The sequence below is a fragment of the Esox lucius genome, chromosome 4 (genome assembly GCF_011004845.1).
Source record: "Esox lucius isolate fEsoLuc1 chromosome 4, fEsoLuc1.pri, whole genome shotgun sequence".
Classification (NCBI taxonomy): domain Eukaryota; kingdom Metazoa; phylum Chordata; class Actinopteri; order Esociformes; family Esocidae; genus Esox; species Esox lucius.
The window spans coordinates 24,624,705-24,647,673 of record NC_047572.1 but is presented as its reverse complement, the minus strand read 5'-3'; the positions used below and the strand labels follow the sequence as shown (position 1 = coordinate 24,647,673).

General features: G+C 44.1%; 3 protein-coding genes across 4 annotated transcripts in view; 2 read left to right on the top strand and 1 right to left on the bottom strand.

Annotated features, from left to right (window-relative positions):
* neurl1b (neuralized E3 ubiquitin protein ligase 1B) overlaps positions 1 to 14,036 on the top strand; it is a 49,813-nt gene extending 35,777 nt beyond the window's left edge. For both annotated transcript variants that reach the window (XM_013133543.4, XM_013133544.4), the window contains exons 2-7: positions 1,295 to 1,539; positions 1,626 to 1,959; positions 6,862 to 7,130; positions 7,251 to 7,830; positions 11,651 to 11,779; positions 12,010 to 14,036. In XM_013133543.4, coding sequence (XP_012988997.2) covers positions 1,295 to 1,539; positions 1,626 to 1,959; positions 6,862 to 7,130; positions 7,251 to 7,830; positions 11,651 to 11,779; positions 12,010 to 12,257 — 1,805 coding nt within the window. In that variant the 3' untranslated portion in view covers positions 12,258 to 14,036. The remainder of the gene's footprint in view (positions 1 to 1,294; positions 1,540 to 1,625; positions 1,960 to 6,861; positions 7,131 to 7,250; positions 7,831 to 11,650; positions 11,780 to 12,009) is intronic.
* LOC117594433 (protein FAM83H-like) lies at positions 12,628 to 14,036 on the top strand. The gene is made up of 2 exons (XM_034291993.1): positions 12,628 to 13,231; positions 13,281 to 14,036. Exon 1 carries the CDS (start codon positions 12,654 to 12,656, stop codon positions 13,191 to 13,193), a length of 540 nt encoding a protein of 179 aa, XP_034147884.1. The 5' UTR covers positions 12,628 to 12,653; the 3' UTR covers positions 13,194 to 13,231; positions 13,281 to 14,036.
* A 2,722-nt stretch (positions 14,037 to 16,758) lies between these two features.
* Positions 16,759 to 18,299, bottom strand: LOC105026776 (serine protease inhibitor Kazal-type 1). Its single transcript, XM_010898462.4, has 4 exons — positions 18,164 to 18,299; positions 17,990 to 18,018; positions 17,341 to 17,450; positions 16,759 to 17,168 (listed from the first exon to the last, which is right to left on the bottom strand). Exons 1-4 carry the CDS (start codon positions 18,207 to 18,209, stop codon positions 17,123 to 17,125), a joined length of 231 nt encoding a protein of 76 aa, XP_010896764.2. The 5' UTR covers positions 18,210 to 18,299; the 3' UTR covers positions 16,759 to 17,122.
* Positions 18,300 to 22,969: the final 4,670 nt, after the last annotated feature.

The following is a 22,969-nucleotide window of genomic DNA, read 5'->3' as shown; positions in this document are numbered from 1 at the left end:
CTCTTTCTCCTCTATCCCCACTCCCTTCTCTTTGTCTCTCCTTACTCTTTCTCCTCTATCCCCACTCCCTTCTCTTTGTCTCTCCTTACTCTTTCTCCTCTATCCCCTCTCCCTTTTCTTCGTCTCTCCTTACTCTTTCCCCTCTATCCCCACTCCCTTCTCTTTGTCTCTCCTTACTCTTTCTCCTCTATCCCCACTCCCTTCTCTTTGTCTCTCCTTACTCTTTCTCCTCTATCCCCACTCCCTTCTCTTTGTCTTTCCTTACTCTTTCTCCTCTATTCCCTCTCCCTTCTCTTTGTCTCACTTGCTCTCACTACTGGTGTCGGTGTCTGTTCATGGTGAAAAGTTCTTCTCATGTGGTTCATTTGGGGGAGATTGACCCTGTTTCATCCAAGTGGCGTTTCAGTATTATATAAACCTGTGGTATGTGTCATTAGATGGGTGGAATCTTTGGTGGGCAGGTTTGTGCTGAGTGGATCGACTGATTTGGGACATTTATGTATTAATATAGGCTGTATATATGGGCCAGAGGCTAAAAGAGTCTCTTCAGTGTAAAGCATGGTCTCAGCCTGTGTGGAGAGAACATCTCAGAGACTGTCACTATAAAGCATTTATTGTGTCTCTTCTAGTCCAGTTTACACCAAGTATACTGCGGCATATTGTGTTACAAATAAACAACAAAAGAAAATATTCACACATTATACAAGAACTAAAACCAGTTAAAAATCGAGTCAAAGAAAATATACCATATAAATACAAACGTCAATCAAAACATATAAATGAAGCAACGCCACCATTGTGCCAAAAAGGCCTGCAGTTTATTCTACCAACATGAGGAATTTGTTTCTACTTATATTTCTACACTAATGGTCGGAGAGCAACAGCAAATACATTTATATATGTGGACATGCTCTTTGCTTGCATAAGCAAAATCCATATTGTGACATTTCAGTCACCTAAAAAAAGATTTGATGGCCTGTATACAACCCAGCTGGGTTTTCCTGTTGGAGAATGTTTAATCTCAGAGTCAGTCCTCATAAAATAGGTATTTAATACTGTAATGGAATCAATAGGATGGAGGACTGAGTCTGAATGGTACCCTATCCAATAGAAGTACACAGTCCAAATTAACACCTATGCAAAGTAGCTAATAACCATTTTTATGTACTCTCATTGAAATTGGTTAAGATATTTCAAATTTGACTGGAAAGTCCGGACAAATTCACTCCCATCTTCACTAAAACCATTAAGCCATGCCTCTCCGATCTTCTCTCGTTGTCCCCTTTCTCAATAGATGTGACTCTACAGCCCCGACCGGTGGCGAGCAGGCAGTGCTACACCCAGGGCGGTGGGGGTGTGGGGGTTGAGAGGAGGACTTTGGCCCCCCCGGTGAGCATCAGTCTGGAGTCGCCCCGGTTCCACCCTCAGGCCAAAGGCAAGAACATCAGGCTGGATGGCCAGCTGAGGCGTGCCACCAGGAAGAACAGTTTCTGCAATGGTATCACCTTCAGCCAGCGTCCAGTCCGGCTCTATGAGAAGGTATGGCCATCGTCCCGACCCATCAGTTCCAAATCCATGTTTCATTGGGTCGGCGTTCTGTATGACAACTTGTCCTTCTTCCCAAGGTGCGCCTGCGTCTGTCCAGCGTGCACACCGGCTGGAGCGGCGCCCTGCGCTTCGGATTTACCAGCCTGGATCCTAGTGAGCTCAACTCCTCTGACATCCCCAAGTACGCCTGCCCGGACCTGGTGACCCGGCCGGGGTACTGGGCCAAAGCTCTGCCGGAACGCTTGGCAGTCCGTGACAATGTCCTGTCCTTCTGGGCTGACCGCCACGGCCGAGTGTTCTACAGCATCAATGACGGGGAGCCCATACTATTTCATTGTGGCCTGAGCATTGGATGCCCCCTCTGGGCCATCATCGACATCTACGGTCTGACCCAGGAGGTCACTCTGCTAGGTGAGGTTTATTACAACGTTTATCTTCTATAACATAAGTGTTTCACAGTATGAGCGAGCAGAGCAAAAGTCGTTGTTTCTTTGACCATCACAGACAAGGTATTTCTAGAGTATTTCAGGTAAGGGATTTTGGGGGTATTTCAGGTATTTCCCTCCTAGAAGCTTCATCTCATCTGTTGACCTTGACTTTATGAAGTTACACCTTCTGAGCTGAAGGGAGGTACTTCTTGGGTGGACAATGCAAATGAAGGAGAAAAGCAGTAGAGGTTAATACATCCATAGTATGCTCATAATTGTTACTGTGGTTAAAACATCAAGCCAGACATTGGTGAGTAACCAGGCACTTATTTAATTACTGAGGTGGCCAAGAACTTCACTAACTCCTATTTAGACCCACAACACATTCACAGCTGCCATTAGGCTATGACACTGGCTATGGTTCTTGCTGTCACAGGATCAACAGCATTCACTGTTTTGAGTTTGGCTGTTCTCTAAGAGGTCCCACAAGAACAGCTGGAGGGAGGAGCCAGGGAGGGAGGGAGGGAGGGAGGATGGAATAGAATATAACTGTTGTCCATCCAGGATGGAAATGTTTCTTTGGCTTCACCGCACATTGAAAAATCACATAGACATACAATATATTCTGTCTACTCACTGTCAATCCATCATAGAACACAATCATAACATTCAGTTAAAACAGAGGTCATTAAAATATGCATTCACAGCCGACCCACTGCCCACCACACAAGGGATACATTAATGTTTAAACATGTTCGTCTTGGCCATGGGCATTCATTCTAAAGGGCCAGCCAGAGGGAAGCACTCCAAACTAGTGGTGTAGTGGGAGTGTCGGGTCGCTAATGACCTCCAGGGCCTTTATTTTTTTCACTGCCTTTTGAAGTAGGCTACTCAACAGTGCTTCTGGGCGGCCTCCTCGTACTCAGCTTCCCAGACCAGTCATGTTAAAATATAAGGATGGTCTCCACCAGACTGCTGTACAGCCTCTTCACAACATCATCGCTGATACCGAACCCCCTTAGTTTCCTGATTAAAAGCAGGCTCTGGCTTTTTTTGTTGTTAAAACATACAGTTTGGATTCTGTGTAAAGCTGAGCTTATCATCAATTAATGTCCCTAATATTTGAAACATTCAACCACACAGTTGATAGGATGTTGGCAGGCTGTTGTTGTTGATGACAGCCTCGTTTGTCTTGAACAGCACCACGCTGGAATACTGCTGACACATTTAAAATTAACAGTGGTTCCCCTAATGATGTGGCATCTCTAGAGAATAACCTGATTGAAGAATAGTCCCACCAGGGCCATGTTGTCTGCATACATAAAAAAGACTCATATTCTTCCGTTTGATCTTCATCTCAGTGGTGAACACTGAAAACAACAACGGTGAGAGCACACACCCCTGGCGCGCACCTGTATTCTGTGTCAGGTCATCAGAGAATGCTGCATTCAGTTAAAGTTTAAAAGTCGTTGATCTACCCTACCAGTCCACCATTGACATTAAGCCCCAGCAGTAGTTTCAGCAGTGTGTGTGTCTGCATTCAGCAGCCAGGTTCACCGCAGTTAGGGCAGCATCCTCAGACCCTGTTTGTGGCTTATAGGCAAACTGTAAGGAGTCCAGATGATCCTGCAGTGGACAGGGTAGGGTGCTTACTGCATTTGGCCAGCAGGGGTATGAGGACTAAAGGCCGACAGACTTTTTGGTGACTTGGTTCCTGGCATCACCACTGGTACGAGGCAGTGGGTCCGTTCCTGGAGTTGGCACTGTTCAAGTGCTCCGCTGAAGTTGAAACAACAGCATAAATCTCACTGGTTGAGCTGGTTGGCACAGAACTTCAGCACCTTCCCCTGAAGACCGTCCGGGTCCGTTCTTCAGTACTTTGCCCTGAAGACCGTCCGGGTCTGTTCTTCAGTACTTTGCCCTGAAGGCCGCCCGGGTCTGTTCTTCAGTACTTTGCCCTGAAGGCTGTCCGGCGCCGTTCTTCAGTACTTTGCCCTGAAGGACATCTGGGTCTGGTGGGGCTTGATATTTGACAGACTTCTGGCCACTTCATACTCAGTTATCTGTACTGGAGTGTCTGTGAAAGGTATCAAATCTTCCATAAAACTGATTGAGATCATTCACAAAGGATGTACAGTCGGAAATATTATTGTTCTCCCTTTTCCTCAATTGTTGTTGTTAAGTCCCTCCCATGCTTGATGTAGACTGCCTTTACAAAACCTCTGCTCCATTTTGTCCAATCTGTTTTGTCTTTCCACATGTTTTACCTAAATTAATCTTGTCCTTAACAACATCAGTATTGTCATTCAGGAAGGAGTACTTCCTGTCATTTACACCCCTGGTTTGTAGCTGGGAAATAATTTTAGTTTGAATGACATTGCACTCACATGCATGGCTGTCGGTCAGCTCAGAAGGGTTTGAGTCTGTGACGTCAACATGGTCCTTGAGCTCTTCCCTGCTCTGTCCATACCAGACTAGATCACTCTACAGGGTTATTGCGTTTCACTCACTGCCTGTACTTTGTTAGGGGATGGATGACATTATGGGAGGCAGGGATGGTGAAGGAATGGAGGGAGCCAGGGAAGGAGGGGAAGGAGAAAGGGAGGGATTGCCAAGGAGGGAGGGATGGATGTCTGAGGAGCAGCAGTGGAAGAATAGGGGACTGTGCCAGGAAGTAGTAAACAGGCCTCTTCTAACGGGGGAGGTCAGAGACAGATGTAATCCAGAAATAAGACAACCCTCTATATGTACAGTGGCTTTTGGAAAGTATTCAGAACCCCTCCACATTCTCCACATTTTCCTGTGTTATAGACTAAATGTATAGGTGATTAAATTCATTTATTTGATACATCACAAATACTTTTTAGACATATTTGTTGAATTTGTTGGAAAAAAAAAAATATATAAAATGTAATTAACCTAATTATTCAGACACTTTGTACAGTACTTTGTAAAAGTGCATTGGTTATGGCCCTAACAGTTTCTCCCACCCTAACCCTGAAGCTCTGTCAGAGTCGACGGGGAGTGCTGGTGCACTGCAGTCTTCAGGTCTCCCCCGCAGACGTTCCGTGGGAATTAAGTCCGAGGTTTGCTTTGGGCCACTGAAGGACATTCCCAGACTTGTCTTCAAGGCACTCTAGCGCTGTCTTGGCTGTGTGCGTCGGGTTGCGGTTGTGCTGAAAGAAAAATTATTCTCTCCAGTCTGTGGTCCCTATGCAGTCTGGATCACGGACGTCAGCTCTGTTCCTACCTTCAACCTGACTAGTCTCCCAGGCACTTCTGCTGAGAAGCATCCTACATGATGATCCCGCTACCACAGTTCACCGTAGCAATGTTATTAGCAAGTGGCACCTTGTTTTTGCCAGGTCTTGGCATTCAGATCTGATAGATGCATTTTGGTCTTATTACACACTCTGCAGCTCTGGTTACCCCCCTGAACAAGGCCCTAGTTGCCAGATTACTTAGGAGGGCTATACAGCCAGCTTCAGGAAGTGTCTGTGTTTTCATATTTCTTCCATTTTACAATAATGGAGCCCGCTGTGCCTCTGGGAACTTTGTAATGTTTTAGAACCTTCCCCAGATCTATACCTTGATACAATTCTATATTCAAGGTCTTTGGAGATTTCCTTGGTCTTCATGGCTTGGTATTTGCCCTGTCATCCACTGTGAATTGTGGGACCTTATTTAGACAGGTAATCATGTCGTTAGAAATTTCCGCAATGGGACACCAATCAAGCACTACAGACATCTCGTGGATGATCAATGGACACAAGATGCATCTGTGACAACAATTTGGAGTGTCATGGTGAAGGGCCTGAATTGTAAATGAGATTTTTCTGCTTTTCGTTTTCAATAAATTGGCAAAGATTTATAATTTTTTTATTTTGCTTTGTCCTTAAGCAGTATTGTGTGTATACTGTTTGTAAAAATGTATTTCCATAACACCAGAATTCCATAACTTCCCACCTTTGCTCACCCCCACCTCTTTTCAACTTCTTCACAAAATCTCCTCAGCCTCTCCTTAACCTCTCCTTAACCTCTCCGTCTGTTCTTTCTTCCCGTCTCTGTCCCTCTCCCCCTGGCCCCTCAGTCTCCCTGTTTCTCTCCGTGTTTATCGTTGGTCTGACAGGACTGATGGCCATGTTTGGTAAAGGTTGCTGGTGCTGGGATTAGGAACAGCAGTGTGTCTACTTACTGAGGCTCCCCAGCTCTCTGCTGGCTGCTCCTGCCTCAGACTTGGGTTCAAATACTGTTCGAAAGTCGTTCCAACCTTTCAGCATTTGCTCTAGATGGCCTTAACTAACATTTGGCCAGGATTTACACCCTTGAGACTATTTTAAGGGTTCCATTGTGCCTGGCAAATATTTGAAATGATTTAGAACAGTAATAAAATTGTCTTTAGACCCAGGTCCCTGAGGTATCTGCCTGACACATCCAAGACAAGACAAGCCCTTGGCCGCACAGTTGTATATATGAACTGATAATGTATGGGACAATTTAGGCATGCTTACAATTCCACTGATGTATAACATACCTCTCCACATCAGAGGCAAGGAGATCTGATCTGAGTGAGGTGGTGTCGCTTCACTAATTGAGTGTAGATTCATTAGAATAAAATCATCCGAGTATAGGATCATCACACAATAATTATCACGGTGTAAAATCAAAGTGTAGCATCCCATGTGGTCAAAGGCCCCTTCCCCCAACACACACTAAACCATCTCCCTCAACCCTCTGCTACCTTCCCTGGAATTCAGTTCCAAATGAAGTGTTCAGCGTTTGCTTGTATCCAGAAGAAACCTTGATTCTAGTGAGTTCACTTTTGACAGAACATGCGGACATTCTTCCTTCTCCCTCTGTCCATTCCCCTTCTATCCCCCTCCAGATAGTACATTTGCAGAGAGTGTTGGTTCGAGCTGTCTGTCTGCAGCACGTCTCAGTGCCTACCTCCCCCAGAGCACCCATGACTCAGCCAATTACAACAATAACCAGCTGGAGAACAACCAGGCTGTCGCTGCCGCTAAGATGGCCACCTTACAGCTCAACAACCAGCCTGTCGCCGCCAATAAGATGGCCACCTTACAGCTCAACAACCAGCCTGTCGCCGCCAATAAGATGGCCACGCTTCAGCTCAACAGCTACAGCTTAAACCCCGTAAATGATTTGTTTGTGTATTTCGGTTTTTTCACTTTTCAGGTCATAATGGCTGCACTATCATTCCCAGTCATGTTGCTGGTCTGTTCAATCATGGTGGTTCTGTTTGTGATCCTGCAGGACCACAACTACAGCCCGTTGATCTGCGCCACAGCCCCGTCTTCATCCACGCCATCGCCGTCCTCCGTCTCCTCCTCCCGGATGGGGGTGACGAGGGGTCTCCCCTCGCTACTTGACAGCGACCTACACTTCCACCCAGTCCGCGGCCACGACGTCATCCTGTCAGCTGACCGCTCGGCCGCCTGCATCCACTTCCTTGAGTCTGCGAGGACGTTAGTGTTCTCTGACCGCCCCCTGCGGGTCGGGGAGACGCTGTACATCGAGGTTGGTCATCTCGGCCTGCCCTACTTTGGGGCGCTCCTCTTTGGCATGACCTCGTGTGACCCGGGGTCGCTCCACGCCGGGGAACTTCCCGCCAACCCGGAAGTGCTGCTGGACAGGAAAGAGTACTGGGTGGTGTACCGTGGCTTCTCCACACCCTCCTCCGGGGACGTGCTGTCCTTCAGCCTGACCGCCAGCGGCGAGGTGCATCATGGGGTCAACGGGGCGGCCAGAGGGAGGCTGCTGTGTGTGGATTCGTCTCAGACCCTCTGGGCCTTCTTCACCCTGCACGGAGCTGTCAACAGGATCAGGATCCTGGGTAGGTTGTCCATCCTAAGACCCCTTATCTGTCTGTGTTCCTCAGCTTTTCCATCTTTATGTACGATATCTATTACCTGATACAGTGTCATTTATTGACCTCTTGTCTATTCCATTGTGCATCGTTTTGGTTGTATTTATATTGGAACGCCTGATTCGCTCTTCGGGGAGGCCTGAGGAGGGATTTTGGAAAACCTGATCTGAGGGAATCATATAATATTCACGTTCACCCTAAATGCTGCTAATTTGACTTTGATGGGAATAACAGTTGTGCTCATAAGTTTGCATACCCTGGCAGAAATTGTGAAACGTCTTTTATTTAAGGATAGTGATCATATGAAGTTATTTATTATCACAGTTGTTTGGCTCCTTTTTAAATCATAATGATAACAGAAATCACCCAAAAGGCCCTTATCAATCAAAATTTTCAATCAATCAATCAAAATTTATTTATAAAGCGCTTTTTACAACAGCAGTTGTCACAAAGTGCTTTACAGAGACACCCGGCCTTAAACCCCAAGGAGCAAACAACAGTAGTGTTGAATTTCAGTGGCTAGGAAAAACTCCCTAAGAAGGTCGAATTTTAGGAAGAAACCTAGAGAGGACCCAGGCTCAGAGGGGTGACCAGTCCTCTTCTGGCTGTGCCGGGTGAGATATTAAGAGTCCAATTGGAGTAATAAATAAATTTCTCTTGGCTAAATCCAGAGTATATTTGATTTTAGACTAGGTCAGAAGTATGACCAGGTGGACAAGGACAGGAACAGCAACGGTCCCCCCAAACCAGGTAATCCGCAGGTGTGGACCAGGACCTCATCTCCTTCTAAAATTTAAAATTGGAGGAAACTGAGAAAAGTTAGTAGTACATCCCTCATGTCCCCCAAGCACAATAATATAGCAGCGTAACACCTTGGAAACTGAGAAACTGTCAAAAGTTGACATACCCTTGAATGTTTGGCCTTGTTACAGACACACAAGGTGATGTCAATTAAAGGTGAATTTCGCACACCTTTGTCTTTTTAAATTGAAGTTAGTGTCTGTGTATAAATAGTAAATTAGTTTGTTAGCTCTCACAAGGGTGCACTGAACTGGCTAGATACTGAGCAAAGGGGAGCAGAAAAGAACTGTCAAAAGACCTGCGTAACAAGGTAATGGAACTTTATAAAGATGGAAAAGGATATAAAAAGATATCCAAAGCCTTGCAAATGCCAGTAAGTACTGTTCAATCACTTATTAAGAAGTGAAAAATCCAAGTATCTCTTGAGTCAAGGTCAGGTAGACCAAGAAAGATTTCAGCCAAAACTGCCAGAAGAATTGTTCGGGATATGAAGAAAAACCCACAGGTAACCTCAGGAGAAATACAAGCTGCTCTGGAAAAAGACGGTGTGGTTATTTCAAGGAGCACAATACGATGAAACACAAATTAGCTGCATGGTCGATTTGCCAGAAAGATGCCTTTACTGCGCCAATGCCACAAAAAAGCCTTTTTACAATATACCCGACAACACCTTGACACGCCTCACAGCTTCTGGCACACTGTAATTTGGAGTGATGAGACCAAAATAGAGCTTTATGGTCACAACCATAAGTGCCATGTTTGGAGAGGGTCAACAAGGTCTATAGAGAACAGAATACCATCCCCACTGTGAAGCATGGCGGTGGCTCACTGGTGTTTTGGGGCTGTGTGAGCTCTAAAGGCACGGGAATCTTGTCAAAATCGATTGGAAGATTAATGCAGCATGTTATCAGCAAATACTGGCAGACAATTTGCGTTCTTCTGCACAAAAGCTGCGCATCTAATGCTCTTGGGACTTTCCAGCACGACAATGACCACAAGGCCAAGTTGACCCTCCAGTGGTTACAGCAGAAAAAGGTGAAGGTTCTGGAGTGGCCATCACAGTCTCCTGACCTTAATATCATCGCACCACTCTGGGGAGATCTCAAACGTGCGGTCCATGCAAGACGACCAAAGACTTAGCATGACCTGGAGGCATTTTGTATTAAGAAATAATGGTCTGCAGACTTTTAAACAGCTGTTAGCAAGCCCGCAAATGCTGTGCTGTGCTCCTGTATTAAATACAACTCTCATATTTTGTGGTTGCCACAATGTCTGTATAACGCACACAATCCATTGGTGTAAACATTTCTGTTTATACATATGAACAATTTATTTTTGGAAACAATCCAGTTTTTCCAATCTGAAAGGAATAATGGAGCCATTCTAAATAAACTGATGACCAACTTATCAGAAATGCAACCCGTCCACTCAGATCCCTTGCCGTTGACCTCGGTTTCCTGTGTTCCAACTTTCCCGTCAGTTCCCTGTTGTCCCTCCATTCTTTCCCAGACTCGGAGGAATGCTGGTACGTAGTGAACATGGCCTCATGGTCCCCATGTTGCTCTCTGGATTATTTTAGGATCTGACCTGTCTGCCCTCTCCCACTGATCCCTCCGTCACCCCCCCCACCCCCCACACACACCCCCCTCTCTCTCTCAGACACATGCACCCGTCCATCTCGATTTCTTTATCTCTCTTACGCACACACACATGTTCAAGCACACACACTGTCATGCACACACAGCCTCTCTCAGCCCACCTCCCAGATGAATTGCAGCACTCTGGGGCCTTATTAAGAGTGTAAAAATAACTTGAATAAAAACATTTTCCTTGAAATGTTTTAAATCTAGTTGTCAGATGATGTGACTCCAAATTGGAATTGATTTATTTTCTTAATGCTGTACTCTCAGACCATTGTCTATAGGGCAGCTAGAGGAACTTCCTGTCCCTACCTTCAGGCAATGATCAAACTCTGCAGTACATCCCAACCCAAGCTCCTTGTTCTGCCACCTCTGGGCCCTGGGACGGTCCTGGCACCCAAATGGTGGAACCAGCGGGCTCCTAAAGCCATGACAGCAGTCACTAAACATGTTTAGATAACTTCTGAAACACTACCTTTCTAAATATTATCCAAAATAAGTATGCAGCCTGTTGTGAACTAATGCATTCCATGGGTGTAATTTTTTTTATTTTGAAAATGACATAGGCAATACAGATTTGAAAATGTTATCAATACATTGATTGCCTTTAGAACTGTACAGTAGTTATATACTAACCCTCCATAACAAGAGAATGTGATTGTTTTTTTATTAGTGGACTCAATCTCCTAGCTCTGTTACTGTTACTTATACCAGGTAAAATTACTTATAGCAGCAAGGATAAAATGACTATGGGACTAAAGTGTAGACCAGCTTGAATTTAAAGGTATTTCCTTTTGGGTTTACTGTTCACAGCATGTTTTGTATGTAGTACATCTATATTAGGCTGCCAAAATAATTTAGACAGATTAACATAACGTGCAGTGCCAAGCATGGAATCAAGTCTAAACAGTTGATATTTAGTCATGATTCAAAGCTTGGCATTTGGAGTGTATTTCTGATCCTTTATTTTACATTTTGTTAATCGCTCTCTTGTGAATGCACTAATGATGCAAACACACATAACAGCCTAGTAAAACTTTCTCAGTGGTGGCACCAGGCTATAATAATAGACTGAGAATACAGTCTGCACTTTAATCCCATATTCATTATATCATTTAAATTCCAAAAAGATGTAATACTGAGCCCAATAATATATATTTTGTCACTGTCCAGACACTTTTGCGGTTTACTGTCTGTGACCATCTAACCAATATGAAATGTTTCAATCCCTCCTTTGAAAAAAAGGGCTAATAATCTGAATTCTACCAGGTTAAAGTACAATGGAGTTAATGTGTCTTGTGCTTTTCTGTAACTGTCATTGTTTTTGTGTTTCGCCTGTTCCCCAGGTTCCCTCCAGTCCTCCCCCTCCTCCCCCCTCCCCCCCTCCCCCCACAGCAGCAGTAGTGCGGAGGACAGTGACACGGATCTGGCCTTCAGCATCAACAGATCCTCCTCTGCCTCTGAGTCCTCCCTGGGTAAGTTAAATACAGACACACACACGCACGCACGCACACCCCTTACACCCACACGCAAGTACACATGCCTAATACAAAAAGAAAAAAACACACTGTGCATTTAAAAGCGTAATAAGTTAAAATCATTGGTGAACCAACTACGGTATTCTGACAGACTGTCAATAGAAGTGAAGAAGTTGCTGTTATTTTCTTACCTTGTTCTCACCTCTCCTGGCTCTCCTACTTCTCAGTGACGGCGCCCAGCTCTCCTCTCAGCCCTCCGGTCTCCCCCACCCTGTCTACTCTGGAGCTGCCCTCTGGTGGCAAGAACGGGGAGTGCACCGTCTGCTTCGACCAGGAAGTGGACACAGTCATCTACACCTGCGGTCACATGTGCCTGTGTAATGACTGCGGTCTAAAGCTGAAGAGGCAGATCAACGCCTGCTGTCCTATCTGCCGCACACCCATTAAAGATGTCATAAAGACGTACAGACCATGAGAGCAAAGACTGGGACTTTTGTCCAGCTCCCACTGTCTAGAACAGGACTGTTCAAATCTTACTCTGTCCGGCAAACATACTGCTGGTTTTCTGCTATATTGTTTATTCCACCAAGCTGTTGTCCCAGCTCTAAAGAAATCCCTGATTCGAGGGGGGAAATAAGTTGAATTTGAGAAAAGATTGGACATTAATGTAACAGAACCATCAAGGAGTTAATCAGCACCTGGAGTAAAGGAGGGACAGAACCTACTGCAGCAGGCCAATGTCTGCTTCCATCCACCCCAGACATCATCTCCTACCAAGCTGGAGACTATTACTGCAGGCAAAACCATTAAGGACCTCATTAAGACATGTATCTGATATAGACAGACTCCTGTCATTCTAGACCTGACTGGAATGGAGCCTACCGCCATGAACACACTGGATCAGACCTACAGCCATGATGAAAACACACCACAGGAGACCTACAGCCATGATGAAAACACACCACAGGAGACCTACAGCCACGATGAAAACACACCACAGGAGACCTACAGCCACGATGAAAACACACCACAGGAGACCTACAGCCACGATGAAAACACACCACAGGAGACCTACAGCCACGATGAAAACACACCACAGGAGACCTACAGCCACGATGAAAACACACCACAGGAGACCTACAGCCACGATGAAAACACACCACAGGAGACATACAGCCACGATGAAAACACACCACAGGAGACATACAGCCATGATGAAAACACACCACAGGAGACCTACAGCCATGATGAAAACACACCACAGGAGACCTACAGCCATGATGAAAACACACCACAGGAGACCTACAGCCATGATGAAAACACACCACAGGAGGCCTACAGCCATGATGAAAACACACCACAGGAGACCTACAGCCATGATGAAAACACCACAGGAGACCTACAGCCATGATGAAAACACACCACAGGAGACCTACAGCCATGATGAACCAGGGATGTCTGGATATACCCTGGTTTCACAGAAGCTGACAGTAACTCTGCTGATACATCAGTGTTGCCCTGGCTGGACTGAGGAGTGCCCAAGTGTCACCTCCAGTATTGAAGAGATTGGCAGGCTTCGAGGCCCGAACCAGGGCTGTCCTGAAAAGTACACACAATTTCCAGGTTTCTAAAGATCCTGCTTGATGTATTCTGGGTTTTCTGCCTCCAACGGAGGTTTAGGAAAACCAGGCAATTGGTTGAAGGTTTACTTTAGCCTTGACCCGGATCTGGTTTGCCTGCCTGAGACTCTACATAAGCTCCTCCCTGATCGTAGTGGAGTGTGGCAGGGCCGGGAGACACGTTGCTATGAAGTAGCTTTTACGGGGAACAGGCGTATTGCCATGACGAAGCCTTGTCCTGTATTTCCTCGTTTGTCCGTTTTTTTTTTTGTGTGTATATCATTTTAACCCTTCATATGTTGGATGGACAGTTGTGAGGGACTTGGTTAAGATTCATGTCAGACATTCATAACTCTCCCAAATATCTTTAATCTTTGTGCCTTAGACAACACCTGTCAAGTCTTTATGTCAAAGTTACAACCAATATGACAATCCTATTTGTAAATGAAAGTGTTGTAAGCACATTGTTGGCAGCACAGTAGATGGTGTGGTATGTTTATTAATGTCAGCTTATAGTTCAGGGCTTTTTAATAAGGACAGACATGTAGTATGTCTGCACATGTTTCTGACAATTTATGAATGGATAATATTGCACATGAAACTTGCTATTAAAGAGTGGTCTATACTGAGCAAAACTATGTTGTGTGAAAATGGTTAAAACTACAAAGAGAAAAGTAGAAACGTGGGGGAAAAATTAAGGGAAAATGCATGAACGTAGAGTTGTAGAAGCTTCTTGGATGTCTATTACTTACATGAACCTGTAGCATTGTCCTAAGTAGCCTATCCAGCATTACCACTACCACCCAGCATTAGCAACACCACCCAGCATTACCACTACCACCCAGCATTAGCACCACCACCCAGCATTACCACTACCACCCAGCATTAGCACTACCACTACTCAGAGGCGGACCTGCTCGAATAACTGTCCACCTCCAAAAAAACATTATGACCACATCCTAGCATCACAACCATAGCCATTTAACTTAATAACAGTTAACCTTGCCTCGTTCTATGGTCTGGAAGAATCAAATAATTGAGAAATATTTAAATAATTTCATGCAAGGGGTTCTGTGAGAAGTTAGTCATCAATCTTGTTAGCACAAAGGCAATCACACCCATGCAGTCACATTTCACTTGACCTTTTCTATTCAAAAGCAACTGGAACCCCAGACTGGTTATGGGCATGTTCTGAAGAGCTTCATTTATGAGCAATCATCCAAAACATGACTCTTCATACTATTCTGCAGGGTGGTTCATTAAGTACATTGGTTGCAGCAAAGAGCTCATGATGATTGTAACTATATACACAAGATGTGTATTAGAGTCTTACAATATTATAGTTTAAAAGGACAGCAAGTATACTACAAAATACTTCCAACATCAACAGAATGAACTGTTAGTCATGAGCTGACTAGGATATCCCAGCAACATAACAAACAGCTACTTATTCCATGGTGAGGAGGGATCAGCTGCAATTTACAGAAACATTTTGTTATATACAGGTGCTGGTCATAAAATTAGAATATCATCAAAAAGTTGATTTATTTCAGTAATTCCATTTAAAAAGTGAAACTTGTATAATGTATACAATCATTATACATAGACATATATTTTGAGTGTTTATTCCTTTTAATTGTGATGATTATAACTGACAACTAATGAAAATACCAAATTCAGTATCTCCAAAAATTTGAATATTACTTAAAACCAATACAAAAAAATGATTTTTTAGAAATGTTGGCCAACTGAAAAGTATGAACATGAAAAGTATGAGCATGTACAGCACTCAATACTTAGTTGGGGCTCCTTTTGCCTGAAGTACTGCAGCAATGTGGCGTCGCATGGAGTCGATCAGTCTGTGGCACTGCTCAGGTGTTATGAGAGCCCAGGTAGTGGCTCTAATAGTGGCCTTCAGCTCTTCTGCATTGTTGGGTCTGGCGTATCGCATCTTCCTCTTCACAATACCCCATAGATTTTCTATAGGGTTATGGTCAGGCAAGTTTGCTGTCCAGTTAAGAACAGGGATACCATGGTCCTTAAACCAGGTACTGGTAGCTTTGGCACTGTGCAGGTGCCAAGTCCTGTTGGAAAATGAAATCTGCATCTCCATAAAGTTGGTCAGCAGCAAGAAGCATGTAGTGTTCTAAAACTTCCTGGTAGATGGCTGTGTTGACCTTGGACCTCAGAAAGTGGACCAACACCAGCAGATGACATGGCACCCCAAACCATCACTGACTGTGGAAACTTTACACTGGACTTCAAGCAAAGTGGATTCTGTGCCTCTCCTCTCTTCCTCCAGACTCTGGGACCTTGCTTTCCAAAGGAAATGCAAAATTAACTTTCATCAGAGAACATAACTCAGCAGCAGTCCAGTCCTTTTTGTCTTTAGCCTAGGCGAGACCCTTCTGACACGGTCTTGTTCAAGAGTGGCCTGACACAAGGAATGCGACAGCTGAAACCCATGTCTTGCATACGTCTGTGCATGGTGGTTCTTGAAGCACCGACTCCAGCTGCAGTCCACTCTTTGTGAATCTCCCCCACATTTTTGAATGGGTTTTGTTTCACAATCCTCTCCAGGGTGCGGTTATCCCTATTGCTTGTACACTTTTTTCTACCATATTTTTCCTTCCCTTCGCCTCTATTAATGTGCTTGGACACAGAGCTCTGTGAACAGCCAGCCTCTTTAGCTATGACCTTTTGTGTCTTGCCCTCCTGGTGCAAGGTGTCAATGGTTGTCTTTTGGACAGCTGTCAAGTCAGCAGTCTTCCCCATGATTGTGTAGCCTACAGAACTAGACAGAGACCATTTAAAGGCCTTTGCAGGTGTTTTGGGTTAAACAGCTAAATAGAATGTGGCACCAGGTATCTTCAATATTGAACCTTTTCACAATATTCTAATTTGAGATACTGAACTTGGGGTTTTCATTAGTTGTCAGTTATAATAATCAAAATTAAAAGAAATAAACACTTGACATATATCAGTCTGTGTGGAATAAATACATTATAAAAGTTTCACTTATTGAATGGAATTTTTGTGACCAGCACCTTTACATGCAGTTGTTCAGTGTGTGCAGTGTATTTATTTCACTACTAGAGGGAAGCGTGCACATTAAGTGTTCACCACCCCAAGCAGCAGTTCAGCAACCATGCGTAACAGGTCACAGCAGCATTAACATTCCAGATTCCAGAAATGTTTCTTACCCACTGTACCATTGCAGCCATCACAATGACAGGAACCAGTCAATCCGCATTTCACAGTAACCCAGAATACATCAAATGACCAGGAAACAGAACCTTCCAGTTAAAATACTGGAAAAAGGTCAATCCGGAATCTCAAGTCGACAAGAAAACTGTGTGCTTTTTCTAAAACCATTTTAATGACAAAGGTTAAAACCCAAGATGAAGACAGACATTTAAAAGCTTTTTACAAGTCATTCAGATTTGTAAAATGGAGTGTTAGGTACTCTATGAAAGACAAGGGTTTTGTTGAAGCAACAGGGCTTGGACATGGACCGCTCCCCTGATGCCAGCTGTAACACTGGTCAGCCAGCTAATCGTTAGGTGCGCTAGACCAGGGTTGGAACATAGCTACAGGATAGCGGCAATCCAAGAACTGGGTTTGGAGAGGCATATTTAATATTTGCAGGGCAGTAAGTCCAAGCAACAGAAAACGAAAAAGGTTGCCAAGCTCAGTTGAAGACGCATGTTGAATTCCGGGCTCAGCAATTTCCTTGGCTTACAATGCGAACGTCCGTGTTCTTCTCCCTAGGAACAGGGATTGAAGACAATTAGAACAGACAGATCCTATTTACACCTGTTAACAGACCACATTGGGTCCAGATTTTAAAAACAGACGAAGACATATGAGATCGGATTGCGTTCAGATTTTTGGATGTAGGCAGCCAAGCTTAATACAGAAAAGTTGTGGGTTACTTACATGTTTTCAAAGCAAAGCATACACTCGCTGGCGTAAGTGTTGCCATCGCTTCCACACACGGGATCCAAGTTACGGGGGCACATAGGAAGACTGAAGTTGGTACAGTCAGGCTGTTGGACAGGAACAAGTTAGTAAATACAATGGACTTCTACTTCAATACACTAGGACTTATTTATGATAAGCTGTATTGTTGGTAGGACGTCGACGTGATCTAGGACGATATGAGGAGGTGGTATTGTATTGCAAAGTCTCTTGTGAACCAGCTTGCAAAAAAAAGTTGACAGTTTACTACAGGAACCAAACTAGTAGAAACGGCGAAATACCGGAATGTGTACATCGAAAACAATGAGCAGTATTTTCCAGTTTTGTGTAAACAGTCTTGAAATCGAATCCGCTCAATTACTCCTTACTAAAAAGTATTGTTGAACCGGAAATTAAACGTAAACATATCCGAAGGAGTAACTTCGTAAACATCTAATTATGCCCCGAGGACAAGATTAAACTGTAATCCAGCACCTGGGACAATGGTTCCAATAGAAATACTTTTTAGGGCACTTCCTGAACCGAGAAAGAAATGGGGTTATTTATGGAAGCGTAGGCAATATTATTAAGATATTAAACCACAAAAAAAAAACGGCATATTGCCTACCTCCCTGGAGTCGTCAGAGTGTGCCAATACTGAAAGAAAGAGATCAAATTTTAGGCAATTCATGACGGTAAAATAATGTAACATCAGTGACCACAATTGTTAGACTACAATTGAACATACGTACATGTATAAATATGGAACTAATTAACGACAAGTCAAGTTGAAAACACTCACCGGCAACACAGAGAAGAACCAGTGTCAAACGCACGAAATTACACATTCTGAACGTTTCAAAGAAGCGTAGGCAGGTGACGCAGGTGAGCTCCGGAGTCGTATTTATAATACCATTCCTGTCTCCTCCCCTTGTGAGAAACCGTTTGCAATGAGTGAGTTCGTTTTGTATGCCCCTGTACTCCGGGTGGGTAGACATTTAAATGAGGGTTTTCGGGGTTGTAATAGGCTACCTTTTCTGTTCTGTCTTCGTGTTTCCTTGTTCAAATGTGAAAACAATGTACTTCAGTTTTTCATTACAATTCTTAATACTAATAACACTGAATGCATTTAAAGTAGAAACTTCCTGTACTGCCAGTCTATTGTGTGTAAAAAAACAAACAAAAAAAACCCCACACACAATCAAATCAGAGTTCAAAATCTCTCTGAAAAATATAAACAAAATCCTACTCCACCTTCTATTAACCCTTTATGTTTTGAGCAGACATTGCATGTCACCCAGAACTGGAACCTGGCATCTCACACCTTAAAACAGCTGACCCAGCACAGGGCTACTGACAGCACACAGTTTCATTTAATTCATTTCAACCATGTTTGTCCAGGTACGCTAGTTGAGAACCTATTCTAATTTCAATTGACGAGCTGGCTAAAGAAATTATATTTGCAAGACAAAACACTACCATAAAAACAAAGACAATCAAATGTACATTATGTACAATGGAATAATAGTAAACTACATCCAATTTATTGAGGGAACTCATTATTGAGGTAATTATTATTGAGATAACAGTAGCAGCAAATTACATCACCAAAGTACAGCACAGGATGGACACTTTCACATCATAGCATGTTTTGCTGCTTGGGTGGGTAAAGGATCCTTTGTTTTGAAATACGAAACCAATTGTGGATTTGGTGTTAGACTAGAGTTGGCTTATGTGGGTCTGGAAAGATTGTGAGCGGTCATGCAGAGATACTTGTAGATACAGCCATACCCCCAACTCAGATCCATATGAGGTCAGTATGTTTCCAGGGTGGGCAGGTGCATGTAGTTCCTAATTGAAGGGCATGGATTTAGTTGTAGGCCTGAGTGGTTGGAGATTAGGGAAAGTGTATTGTATCGTACAATACCAAAGCTCTGTCGAAAAGGTGGTCAGGCTGGGCAGAGTTTACTGAAGGGCAGACGTTGACAAGATAATGTGGACAAGTGAGTCACCGGCAGCCAGAGTAACATCGTTAACGTATAAAGAGACGAAGGTCGTCCTGGGAATCCAACCCAAATGAACACCTGTGCGATGACTGTCAGTCAAAGGAGTTAATGTCATTTAGGACCTTGAGTGTTGCTGAGGGGTGCTTGTGAGCTCCTCTATGGAGGGCTGCTGGTGGGTCAACAGTTCCATGCCATGGAGTGTTCCCTCAACATCCAGAGGACATAAAGAAGATAATGGCAGAACACCAAGTTGCTCTTTCCTCTTCAACAGTGTGTTTCTATAACAACAGACTATTGGCGGTTGGTAAGAGGCACAAAAGAGTTGTTTTGGAATAGAACTTTTCAAGGGCTGTAAATCACGTGATGCATCATGTGTAGCCTGTATTCTGTATGTTGTTGGGGTGTAGAATTCTTCTTACCAGTATTTCAGGTTTTGTGTTATTGTCTGCTGGGCAGGTGTCTTTATATTACATATGGTACCAGCAGCCTAGGTCTCTAATGTTTTTTAATGGTTCATGTTCATGATGACTAGTAGCACGGGAAAGGCTGGTGGACACACAAACACACAGACACACACACACACCATACCACACACGTTAAGCACATCTATCTACATGGGTACTTCACTCACCCTCATGCACGCATGTACAGGATATCAAATAAACCATGTACACACACGTATTCAGGAAACTTTGCTGCACTGAGCTTTAATTTAAAATGCTACATCATAATGGAGGCAGGCACAGTGTGAGTTCCATGGAGCTGTGTAATGTTATGGTAACAGTCTGCTTTAAACAGTACATTCACAATCTAAACATTTCGTCTACCTCTAGTTTTACTTATTCATTTTCTATGAAGCTGAGACCTATGTTGCACACTGTAGTGTTATTATCATAGAGTTCCTAGGAGATTAGCTTTTGTTTTGTTTTGACGTGCCTGGCCCGGGATGTAATATACAAGTGTTTGTTTGCATTGTGAAATGTCACAAATACTGCCACGCCTCACAGGTGATCTCAATACAAAAGATGTGCTTTGCTCGCCAAGGTCCATCCCATCGAATGATATGGTCGCTCTTATTCAGGCCAGCTTCTAAGGGCTTTGTGCCAGGCTTGTCCAAACAAGCGTTTTTATATTCCCAAGTCACACACTAACAAACAGAAAACACGATGCACTTACACTCCTGAGTTGGTAGAGCAAGTCTCAAATCTTAGTTTTAAGCTCTTACGGCTTAACCAGACCAGCATCACAGCCCTGGCTGATGCACCACAAGTGACTATCAGGCATGCAGGTTTTCTACTCGACCATTTAGGTCACGACACTGACCAACTTTGATCGTTACCTTTCTAAGTGTGTTGCATTATGCGGATGAAAACCTTTTTCACTTGCGCTTGCATGTTGACTGGATTAACTTTACAAAACCACATGATCAAATGTCAAGTTCCAGGGAGAAGTTAGGGTTGACCACCTTGCTCAGTGAAAGAGTTTTCACCTTGCTGGCTACTCTGATCAGATGCTCCAACCTGGTCAGATGCTGTAACCTGGTCAGAGGCTGTGACCAGGTCAGACACTTTAACCTGGTCAGACGCTGTAACCTGGTCAGATGATGTAACCTGGTCAGATGCTATAACTTGGTCAGACGCTATAACCTGATCAGATGCTGTAACCTGGTCAGATGATGTAACCTGGTCAGATGCTATAACTTGGTCAGACGCTATAACCTGATCAGATGCTGTAACCTGGTCAGATGCTGAAACCTGGTCAGATGCTGTAACCTGGTCAGACATTGTAACCTGGTCAGATTCTGTTACCTGGTCAGATGATATAACCTGGTCAGACTCTGTAACCTAGTCAGATGATGTATCCTGGTCAGATGCTCTGACCTGGTCAGACACTGTAACCTGGTCAGATGCTGTAACCTGGTCAGATCCTGTAACCTGGTCAGACACTGTAACCTTATCAGATGATGTATCCTGGTCAGATGATGTAACCTGGTCAGATGATGTAACCTGGTCAGATGCTTTATCCTGGTCAGACTCTGTAACCTGGTCAGATGCTGAAACCTGGTCAGACACTGTAACCTGGTCAGACACTGTAACCTGGTCAGATGCTGTAACCTGGTCAGATGATGTAACCTGGTCAGACTCTGTAACCTGGTCAGATGATGTATCCTGGTCAGACGCTCTAACTTGGTCAGATGCTGTAACCTAGTCAGATGCTGTAACCTGGTCAGATGCTGTAACCTGGTCAGACACTGTAACCTGGTCAGACACTGTAACCTGGTCAGATGCTGTAACCTGGTCAGATAATGTAACCTGGTCAGGCTCTGTAACCTGGTCAGATGATGTATCCTGGTCAGACGCTCTAACCTGGTCAGATGCTGTAACCTAGTCAGATGCTGTAACCTGGTCAGATGATGTAACCTGGTCAGACTCTGTAACCTGGTCAGACTCTGTAACCTGCTCAGACACTGTAACCTGGTCAGATGATGTATCCTGGTCAGACGCTCTAACCTGGTCAGATGCTGTAACCTAGTCAGATGCTGTAACCTGGTCAGATGCTGTAACCTAGTCAGATGCTGTAACCTGGTCAGATGATGTAACCTGGTCAGGCTCTGTAACCTGGTCAGATGATGTATCCTGGTCAGACGCTCTAACCTGGTCAGATGCTGTAACCTAGTCAGATGCTGTAACCTGGTCAGATGATGTATCCTGGTCAGACTCTGTAACCTGGTCAGACTCTGTAACCTGCTCAGATGATGTATCCTGGTCAGACTCTGTAACCTGCTCAGATGATGTATCCTGGTCAGATGATGTATCCTGGTCAGATGCTGTAACCGCAATACTTCCACTGGGCTACTTGCCATATACCTGTACAGCCACACTTATTGCAGTACAGTAAAAACGAGGGTGGGCAGAGTAGCAACACTAACTTCCCCTGAGTAATTTCACCACTGAAGCTGACTTTTTTTTTAAATCAGACAATCACTCAGACAATCAGAATTCAACCAGTGCATTCCAGAAGCCGAGGCAGACTTAGTGATTTGGGTTAGCCGAGGCAGACTTAGTGATTTGGGTTAGCCGGGGAAGACTTAGTGATTTACTGGCCTGAGGCACATTCCAGTCTGAGACACCCCCCTCAAACCCCAGCCAGCATAAAACAGAAAAATTTATATCTAATGAATGTATGTTTAACACCCCTGGGTTGGCTGAACAGCCCCTCCTGAACTGGTGCCACCGAGCACCTTTGTTCCTCAATCACACAGTTCTCTTTTTTCTGGTAGTAGGAACCAACCACAATTCCGCTTTTTAAAATAAATCACGTTTTGGCCAAAACCAACCTATGGATGACTAATGGTGGAATATGTCTGTTTGAATTAATCACAACCAACAGAAACAACTGAAATGGAATAGTCACAAGTTGAGTCTGTGACAAGAGGGGCTCACAATCTGCACACCACTACCTGGCCACAGACCAGCAGAACAACAGAAGGATAGTGTGTGGTTATGTTTGTCATGGAGGAGCCTCAAGTGAATACTTCATGTTTTTTGACACATAAAAATGCCAAATTATGTATTTTGTATTATTTTTCAAATGCATAATGT

What these genes read in the sequence shown, in the direction of transcription:
- LOC117594433 (XM_034291993.1), top strand. Translation starts at nt 12,654, where the DNA reads ATGGAGCCTACCGCCATGAACACACTGGATCAGACCTACAGCCATGAT.
- LOC105026776 (XM_010898462.4), bottom strand. Translation starts at nt 18,209, where the DNA reads ATGTGTAATTTCGTGCGTTTGACACTGGTTCTTCTCTGTGTTGCCG. An exon ending in GGTTCTTCTCTGTGTTGCCG is followed by an intron (nt 18,019 to 18,163) that starts GTGAGTGTTTTC and finishes TCTTTCTTTCAG; the next exon opens with TATTGGCACACTCTGACGAC. An exon ending in ACTCTGACGACTCCAGGGAG is followed by an intron (nt 17,451 to 17,989) that starts GTAGGCAATATG and finishes CCTGTCCAACAG; the next exon opens with CCTGACTGTACCAACTTCAG.